Consider the following 9,291-nt stretch of genomic DNA (forward strand, 5'->3'; position numbering starts at 1 on the left):
CTCTCGAAACCGGGGGAACCGGCTACCTTGCCACGACCGGAGAGACCAGATCCCTTGCTGGTGGCTGGCGGTGTCCCCTGGGCCGTGCAGGTAGCTTAGTGACCCCGCTGCCGCCTCGCCCTGCCCTGCAACCTGCTTCTGAGTCGTGTTTTTTTTCTCTTTTTGCCTGGCTCCCCCTACTCCTTGCCCAAGGTAGGGAAGCCCAGCAGGAGCAAGCACAACACACTGCCCGGCGGCACCCTGCAGATCCGCTCCCTCGGCAAGGATGACCATGGCGAGTGGGAGTGCATCGCCACCAACGTCGTCGCAAGCATTACTGCCAGCACCCACCTTACTGTCGTAGGTACGGGCAGGGGACGGGTCCCCGGGGACGGCCGGTGGCGGGTCCCTGGGTAGGGTCCCCCAGGCAGCGTGTCGGCAAGGCAGGAGGTGGGGATGCTTCCTGTGAAAAGCAGTGTCTCCTTTAAATCTTACTTACTAGTGGCGCTGCCTTTTTCTGCTCTGTTATTTTGGCCACCTGTGGACGCACTGTCCTGCTGCTATTTTTAGCAGGAATTCCAGGCGGCCTTTGCTTGGTGCAAGGGGAGTCCTCTCAAATCAGGGCTGGGAGCAGACCCCTTCCAGCCCCCTTGCCTTTGCCGGCCAGCGCGTGGTCTTGCTCTTCTTCAGCCGTCCCTCTCTCTTCGCAGGCACAAGCCCTCACGCCCCGACCAGCGTGCACGTTGTGGCTGCCATGACCTCAGCCAATGTCTCTTGGGAGCCCGGCTACGACGGTGGATACGAGCAGACTTTCTCAGTTTGGTACGGCCCTCTGTGAGTCATCCCGGCATGCTTTGCTCTCTGCTTCTTTTCCTTTCTAGCCGACCCGAGCTTCGAGCAGCTGGGGGGAGGAGGGTGGCGAGGGCAGCGTGCCCGGCTCGGTGCCCACGGGCATTGCGGGGCTGAGCTCCCGTTCGGTGCCTTGGAGAGATGGGTGGTGGTGGGATCATGTAGTTCCCATGTTTCCTCTCCCTTCTGTGCTAGCCAGTACCTCTGTCTGCCCCAGCAGGTTTTGTTCTGCTTATGGTGCAAGGGAGACGCTTTGCATTCATGTAACTTTGCCTCTGGCATCTAATTTCAAGATAAACTGTTTATGAAGCTTAACAGCCAGGGAGAGGATGGAAAATGCAACCTTTATAGAGTGCGTCCTGGAAGAGCTGTGACTAAGCAGAAATGATCTCTCCTTGCTCTGTGGCTCCCCAGAGGTGCTTAAATCCCAGCTGAGTTCACGACCAGCCACTGTGAGATGCTGGCCGGGTCTGAGCCTCGTGGGGCTCCGCTCCTATTGCCTCTGTGCTACCCGGTACCCAAAGCCAGCGGGTGCATCCCGCCTTCCCGCAATGGGGCCGGGCTCGGCCCTGCTGGCTTTCCCCTGGGGTAAGGGAGGGTGAAATGTAGCTGTAGCGAGGTCGGGATTTTCTTTGGGCTCTGCGCTTGCTCTTCTCTTCCTCTTCTGAAGAGCCATCCTTGCAAACGTGGAGGGGATGGCGCCTTCCCTTCCCACTTCTGGGGCTGGCATTCTTCAGCCTTTCTTCTCATTCTCTCTTTCCTTCCTTGCCTTAATTTGCCCTGATGGAGACTGCTGATAGAGTGGAGATAGGGTAGACCCTGCTTGTAACGATTTCTGCTCTGCTCCAGCCCGGGGCTGTCAGGAGATGGAAGGAATGGAGAGAGCAGAGGGGGAAAATGAGGGAGCGAGCAGAGCGGTGCAGACCTTGCTCTGATGAAAACGTCCTTGGGAAGGAGTGGTTAAACCTCTCTGCTCTGGAGATGTGGCTCACCTTGGAGGGGGATGGCAGCTGCTGCTGCTCTTGCTCTGCAACCTGCTGCCAGGTTCCTGCCTCCTCGAGGCTCTCCCAGACCCCACACCGGGGAGAGCAGCCAGCGGCAGAGAGGGGCGTTTGCACCAGGCTTGCCTTAGGGAATTTACAGGGTGCTGTGGGGACCTGGGATAGGGAGGCAGAGACCCGTCTTGCCCTGACTGTAGGGCGTGAGCCCTGGGGGCTGTGCTGCTCCTTGGGACCAGGGATCTGGGACGGTGCTGAGTCATCTAGTGCTGTCCGGAGAGCTGGACATCCGTGCGTTTTCCTCCCTGCTGTGGCTATGGGATGCTCAAGCAAAACATGGCTTTGCCTCCTGTGGAGTTCATGCTCTCCTCCTGCTTCTGCGGTGGTTGATGCTGGAAATGCAAACCCGGCTCCGCGGGGGCGGCGAGGGCCACCACAGCATCCCGCCTGCATATGTGCTCTCCTTCGGCAAGGGCGGGCTCCCGTCCCCGGGGGCGATTAGTGCTGCATTTACCCTCCGCTCTCCCCACCCTCAGCCCCTTGCCGTTGCCTGCCTGCCTGCAGCAGCGCTGGGGAGAAGGGATGCGAAGGCGGTGGGGTTAAATGCCGCAGGGAAACCACCCGCTGCGGGCGGCGGGGCTGCTCCTCTGCCTTCCATGGCTCTGCTGCGGCAGCGGGGGATCCTGGGAGCTGTAGTCCCAGCCAGAGCCGCGGTGATACAGAGACTTTCCTGCCTGCAGCCGCTCGGTTTGGTGGAGGCACACTGCACATGCATGGCTCTCCGCCGACTTGCTTGTTTCCATAGCTTGCTGCTGCTTCTCCTGCCTCACCTTTTGCTCCCTCTACAGTGGCATTATTTGTCTTTGCTCCATCTTTTACCTCCTACTTGGTGGATTTACCTGGCTGTAGGCCAGTGGCTACAGATATACCCACTTATCTATGCAGAATAGACCGTCTGCAGTAATCCTTCCCAAATCCTCTGCGGACACCACCGAAACCTGCAGCCAAGGGCTGGGACTCCCTAAAGCATCTCTCTAACGTTAGCGCCGATACTTGCAGTATCATTGCAGCGCGGTGATGCTGCTTCGGGATATGGGGCTCTTTCACCGTGGTGCTTCCCGGCAGGGTTATGGGTGGAGGTGGCTGCACGCTCACGTGTACTGGGGTCGCACTGGGACGGCTCTGGGAGCTTCTTTCGCCCTGGGTTTGTGGGTTAGACCCCAGCAGAAAGGCTGTGTCCCGCGTTGCCCCCAGGTGCCTCCGCTGCTCTGCCAAACCCCGAGTTGTGCCCTGGGCTGTGCTGGCAACCCCTGACTTGTGCAAACGTGGCAAAAGTGGTGATTTAGTTAAATGTCTCTTGTGGGATTGCATGTACAGGGCTACAGCCGAGGGAAAACTTGGCTCTGGCTCGGGAGCTGTCGAGGTATAAATGGGAACAGGGCCCATCTCCTGCTCCAGCTGTCCCCTTTGCAGCACCCACCGAAGTAAAAATGTGCCAGCTTCCACTTTTGCCCATGGGAATCTGATGGCGATAACCTCAGAGCGGGGCTGTTGGCACTGCTTTTGTCCCTGACCCTGCTCAGAGGGTGCAGGCAGTGCACGGCGGAGGGGAGGGCTGGTGGCAGTGTCCGTTTGAGCTGGGGGATGCTGGTGTGGCACAACAGGACGGTGCCCCGTGCCTGGCAGTCCTCGTGCGTACCGTCCCCGAGCCAGCTCTTGGGTGGCGAGTGGCTGCCCCACGTCCATACACATCGCTGCTGTCAAACCAAACCATCGCTCGGGAAAGCTCCATTTTTGCTTGAGAAGTTAATGCTGCCTCTTTGTCCTCCCCGTCAAAGGCACCTTTCTTGAGGATGCTCCCTTCTCTCTCGGCAGGATGAAGAGAGCCCAGTTTGGCCCCCACGACTGGCTATCTCTCCCTGTGCCAGCTGGTTCCAGCTGGCTACTGGTGGATACCTTGGAACCAGAGACTGCGTACCAGTTCAGTGTCTTGGCTCAAAACAAGCTGGGTACCAGCTCCTTCAGTGAGGTGGTCACTGTGAACACTCTAGGTAGGTCCTCCATGGGCACAAGGGGAGGAGGGGGAAGGGATTCAGGAGGTCCGTGGGGAGAAGTGGTCCTTTGCCTTGGTCCATGTGTCCTATCTGCTGGGGACGGAGATGGTGATCGGCAGCGGTAGTTTCCAGCCGCGTAGATGATGTTTCATCCAGGACCCCCCACGAACTTTGTAGACTTTGCTGGATGCATGAGGCTCCTGAAGGCTTGTCCTGAGAGGCAGCGTGGGAGAGCTGTACTGTACCAGTCACCTTTCAGATCTTCCTTAAGTTCAGCTGGGGTCAGGAGGTATTAATAGAGCACAAAATCACTTGTCTGCAGCTCAGAGCAGGAGCTAACACAGAGGGCCTTGCGCTGGTACCTGCCTTGGGGCTGTCTCGGGCAGAGGTGGGAGGAAGCAGGAGGTTTTCTAACGCTGTGCCCCTTTTCTTGGAGTCACTGCATTGTTAGTCCCCTGCTTTTTGGAAGGCCACTTTTATGCTCTCTTATCTGAAATACACGTCTGAGACATGCCCTAAACTCCCGGAAGGTGGGAACTGCCGTGGTGGTCCGTTTGGCCGCCGATGGGGCACGTGTGGGAGAGCATCCTCGGCGCTTCCCATCTCAAAGGTGTCCCTGTCCCATCTGCTCTGTCTCCAGCATTCCCTGTAACAACTCCAGAGCCTCTGGTGTTGGTTACCCCACCGAGGTGCCTAACAGCCAACCGGACACAGCAAGGCGTCCTCTTGTCGTGGCTTCCTCCTGCTAACCACAGCTTCCCCATTGACCGCTACATCATGGAGTTCCGCGTCGCAGAGAGGTGGGAGATCTTGGACGATGGCATCTTGGGGACCGAGAATGAGTTTTTTGCCAAGGACTTGTCCCAGGTAAGCAGGGGCTGCCCACACCATACCTCTGGTGTTGCACTGTCTGCTGCAGCTCTGGGGAAGCTTTTGGGGTGGCTCGGTCCCTGTGCTGGGGCCTTCAAGGAGCTGGGCAAGGTTGGAGGCTGCAGTAGGGGACCTGACGGATGTGCTTGGTGTTTCAGGACACCTGGTACGAGTTCCGGGTCCTGGCGGTCATGCAGGATCTCATCAGCGAACCCAGCAACGTTGCTGGCGTGTCCAGTACAGGTAAGGGGTGGCTCCTTCTTCTACCCCCAGCTGTGGGAGCATCTCTGCTTGTGCAGGTGCCTGAGCTAGCACTCAGGACATGCATCAGTACTTGCTTACGACAGCGATGGCTGTGCTTTTGCCTGAGACGCTCGGTCTGTGACCTGGGCTGACGGACGCACGGTTACGATCAGTGTCTTGGGCACGCTGCTGGCCCTGTGCCGCCTCCCGATGCAAATGGACCAGGGGCACTTGGAGCAGGCAAGGACAAACAGCCCTATTTAGTCCTTCCCGCAGAGTGCAGCGTTGTCGGGTGTCCACCGGCGCAGAGTGGCAGCACATCTCGGCTCTGCAGGGTGCCCAGAGAACAAAGCTCCGACCGGGCAGTGCGCAGCCTGGAAATGGGAATGAAAGGTGCAGAGAGGGAAACATAGCACTGCAGTGCAGAGTCCAAGGGGAAAAAAGCTTTGTGACAGGAGACTGCAACACACTGCAGCTCGTGCATGTGCCCTGCACCCCCGTCCAGCTCAGAGGATGCTCCTCGAGCAAGGGACAGGCGAGGGTACGTGATTGCGATGGGGAAGGCAAGGGCAGCAGGAGGAGATGGGGATGCAGCGAACCCTGCTTTTATGGCTCTCGTGGAAAAGCCGAGGAGCCACCCAGCTCTGCTGCGTGCAGGAATCTCTGCCCCCAAGTGGTGCCGGCGCGGTGCGGAGAGCCTGCCTGCTGCAGGCTGCCTGCTTGCCTGCCCTTGCTCTTCTCGCACAATTTTTCTGATGGGGTTTGGCAAAGCCCACAGGGTGTGTGTGCGTGCGCCCCGGCCCCAGGCAGCTGCCCTCCCAGGCTGAAAGCCGGTGCTCCCGGCAGGCGAATGCGCGCTGACCCTGCTTGCGAGTGCACGGCAGGAGCGCTGGTGTGTGCAGGGTTTGCATCTGCAAATGGCCGCAGCTGAGGTCTGCTGGTGGTTCGGATGCGCTTGTGGTTAGGGAAGGGGTACGATGAGGGTTCGGAGCCCAGTTTTCATTGAAGAGCTGAAGTATGTTGCACTGATGCACAGGGGAAAATACCTTATGCTGCTACAGCCTGAGCTGCGGCGGGTTATCGGGCCGGGAGATAACTGCAGGTTTGGGGCACTTGTGTGCGCTTGTACATAAATGTGTATTTGTGTGGTGTGGAGGCTTCTTCCCTGGGGGGTCCATCAGTGAAGACATAAAGGTTTATCTGGTGTGAGGTCGCTAAATCCCTTGGCAGTGGCCTGCCGCAGTGCTGACTGCTCTCCCCAGGTGGGCTGGGTTGGAAGCAGGGTCTTTACTTAGAGATTATCATTCCTGGTCCCAGTTGCCTTCGTGCTGTGGTAGGTCCCCGGGGAATCCTGGCAGCGGGCAGGGGTGTGTGCATATCACCTAATTGTTGTGTTTTTTTTTCCCCCCAGACGTATTCCCTCAGCCTGACCTGACAGACGAGGGTCTAGCCCGCCCAGTGCTGGCTGGCATCGTTGCCACCATCTGCTTCCTGGCTGCTGCCATCCTCTTCAGCACACTCGCCGCCTGCTTCGTCAACAAGCAACGCAAACGCAAGCTCAAGCGCAAGAAAGGTGAGCCCGTCCCCGGTGTGCTTCCTTCCTCCCTCCTGCCACCTCCTCATTTCTCCTCCCTGGTTGTGTTGTGGTGGTAACCTTCTTCCCTGTCTGTCTCTTCTTCCATCCGTGCGCGTCCTCAGGTGAAGCCCTGACTTCATCCCTCGGCTGTGCCTGAAAGCGCCCGTGGTCGGGAGCGGGAGAGGCAGGGTGGGTGAAGAGGCGACAGAGAAACTAGCCTGGGATTTCCGAGGGAGCGCTCTCGCGTGGTGATAACTCCTAGAGCCGGGGGTTTAGGGCTGGGGTGTCCTCTGGGCCAGAGATGGGGGGGACCGCTCACCTCCTTGAGGTCCCCCCGGAGCTGGGCTCTCCAGCTGCTTCCTGCCCAGCTCTGCCCAAGCCGGAGCGGGCAGTGCCCGATGGCCGTGCTAGGCTAGAGAAGACCCCCGCAAAGGAGACCCTGCCGCTCTGCCTCCCAAAAGCTGGGACTGCAGCTGCCATGCAGGAGCGGCCGGTAGGGAAAAGGGCGGCTGGGGAGCCGGAGAGGGCAGGGGAATCGGCTCCTTCTCTAGCCTGCGAGACTGCGGCAGCAGGACGGGCAGGACCCTGTGACGGGAGCTGTTTGTTGTCAGCAACCATTAAAGCACTGGAGCAATGAAACCTTGGCCTCTTGTTGAGTGTCTTTTGTTGTCTTGATGTTGAGTTTGTCTTGTCTCTGTCGTGTTGCGCCTCCTTAGTGTTCTCTCTTCTTTCCCCTTTTTATTCTCTTCCAGACCCTCCTCTCTCGATAACCCACTGCAGGAAGAGTTTGGAGTCCCCGTAAGTATCTGTCTTGGATGCAGCACCAGGCTGTGGGTCTTCAAGGTGCCTCCTTCCTACAGCTGTTGCAAGGCTCAAACGGAAATGTCTGACCTTGTTTGGTTGCTTCTGACGAGTTGTTTGGGGTGTTCTCTGAACTTGTGGGAACAAAACGGTTCACAAAAGACAAACGGGCTTTGGAGCAGAAAGCAGCAGGGACAAATGCGGCAAACTTTAAGCTAAGAGATGACCCTGTTTGATCTGTGGGCATTGACCAAAGCTGGAGTTGACTGTGGAACTCAATTACACACCCAGCTTGAAGGGGCTCCTTAGGAGAAGGGCTAGCCTGCTGTGTATGGAGTCCTTCATGCAAGCTCAGTGTAGTTTTTGAGTTATTCTCTGTTGGCTCTGGTTTTTCTTGGGAAATTCACTGAATCTTTCACCTATATCTTTTCTTTTCCCATGAAGAGTGCCCCGCTGAAGCCTCTTTCCACATGTGTGCAAAGGTGGTGGATTGTGGTGCTGCAGTAGCCACAGCTCCTTGCAGAGCCCATCAAAAGCATGTATAGCCGCTAATGAGCGGGAGCATCTTCCCAATGTGAGCGCAAGAATCTGAGATGTGGACGCCTCATGCTTTGGCTCCTGGACCGTTGCAAAGTGTCCTGGTGCTGGTGGACCTTAATTTTGCTTTTTTTCAGTTCGTCCACTTGCACTGAAATAACCGTGCCTGCACTGTCTCTGTTGGATCTGCTACCTTTTGCCTTTCAATACTGTTTGTCCGAGGCTTTCTGGATAGGGATGAGTGAACTATTCGAAAAAAAAATGCCTTTTGAGGCTCTCAGCCTTAAGTTTGAGTGTTGAGAATGGGGGGAAAAAGTTGGTCTGAAATGATCCATCAGCATCTCCAAGTGAGATGCTCGAGTTCTGCGGGAGGGGGATGTTTGCCTGACGTCCCTCCTCTCGGGGGCTTTCCCGGGTGTGGATAGCTCAGGTTAACGTAGGAAACCTTTGAAGGAGTTGGAAGTGAGCTCTGGATCTGTCTTTTGTCCTGCTGGGGCTGTGGAACTTGTTGCAAGGCGCTGGTGGAGCTTGTTGTAGGGTATTGGTGTGAGCTGCCCGCCCAGGGGAGGATGCTGAGTGTGCTGAGCTCCGCTCCCGAGGAGCGGGGATAATGTGCGCCGCTGCTGATTCTCTGGCCTGTGCCGTGGCCGGGCAAGACTGCTGTCCTGGTTAGCCCCTGCAAATTCCTCCCAGCGGTTCCTCTTTTGAGAGCTGGTAGCACTTTTTTCTGGATCCGGCCAGCGGTTCTTCTGGGCGAGAAGACCTCCTTTCACCTCCGGGTGACTGTCCCCTCTCTCGGTTTTTCTCCCCTGTGGTCCAGGTTGTCTTCCGGCAAGGTGAGTCCCGAGAGCATCCGCACGCTCCGTCCCCCCTCGGAGTCCTCGGACGACCAGGGCCCACAGGCCAAGCGGATGCTGAGCCCCACCAAGGAGAAGGAGCTCTCCCTTTACAAGAAGACCAAGCGAGCCATCAGCAGCAAGAAGTACAGCGTCTCCAAGGCAGAGGCCGAAGCCGAGGCCACCACCCCCATCGAGCTCATCAGCCGCGGGCCGGACGGCCGCTTTGTCATGGACCCGGCGGAGATGGAGCCCTCCCTGAAGACACGGCGGATCGAGGGCTTCCCCTTCGTGGAGGAGACGGACATGTACCCCGAGTTCAGGCAGTCGGATGAGGAGAACGATGACCCCGTCGTCCCCGCCTCCGTCACCGCCCTGAAAGCCCAGCTCACCCCTCTCTCCTCCAGCCAGGAGTCCTACCTTCAGCCACCAGCATACAGCCCCCGGCTCCACCGGGCGCTGGAGGGTCCCGGTCCCCGGCAGGCCACCGGCCAGGCCCGCCCGCCGGCCCCCCGGGCTTTCCACCACCAGTTTTACGGTTACCTCAG

The 9,291-nt window shown here is 58.2% G+C and overlaps 1 protein-coding gene across 1 annotated transcript in view; it reads left to right on the plus strand.

Annotated features, from left to right (window-relative positions):
- IGSF9B (immunoglobulin superfamily, member 9B) overlaps positions 1–9,291 on the plus strand; it is a gene marked incomplete at its 5' end in the record, with an annotated part of 37,169 nt that overhangs the window by 14,349 nt on the left and 13,529 nt on the right. The window contains 8 exons of the mRNA XM_009320746.1: positions 193–343; positions 690–801; positions 3,702–3,877; positions 4,521–4,747; positions 4,909–4,993; positions 6,405–6,566; positions 7,322–7,367; positions 8,728–9,281. Coding sequence (XP_009319021.1) covers positions 193–343; positions 690–801; positions 3,702–3,877; positions 4,521–4,747; positions 4,909–4,993; positions 6,405–6,566; positions 7,322–7,367; positions 8,728–9,281 — 1,513 coding nt within the window. The remainder of the gene's footprint in view (positions 1–192; positions 344–689; positions 802–3,701; positions 3,878–4,520; positions 4,748–4,908; positions 4,994–6,404; positions 6,567–7,321; positions 7,368–8,727; positions 9,282–9,291) is intronic.

This window comes from Pygoscelis adeliae, unplaced genomic scaffold (assembly GCF_000699105.1).
Source record: "Pygoscelis adeliae isolate BGI_AS28 unplaced genomic scaffold, ASM69910v1 Scaffold253, whole genome shotgun sequence".
Classification (NCBI taxonomy): Eukaryota; Metazoa; Chordata; class Aves; order Sphenisciformes; family Spheniscidae; genus Pygoscelis; species Pygoscelis adeliae.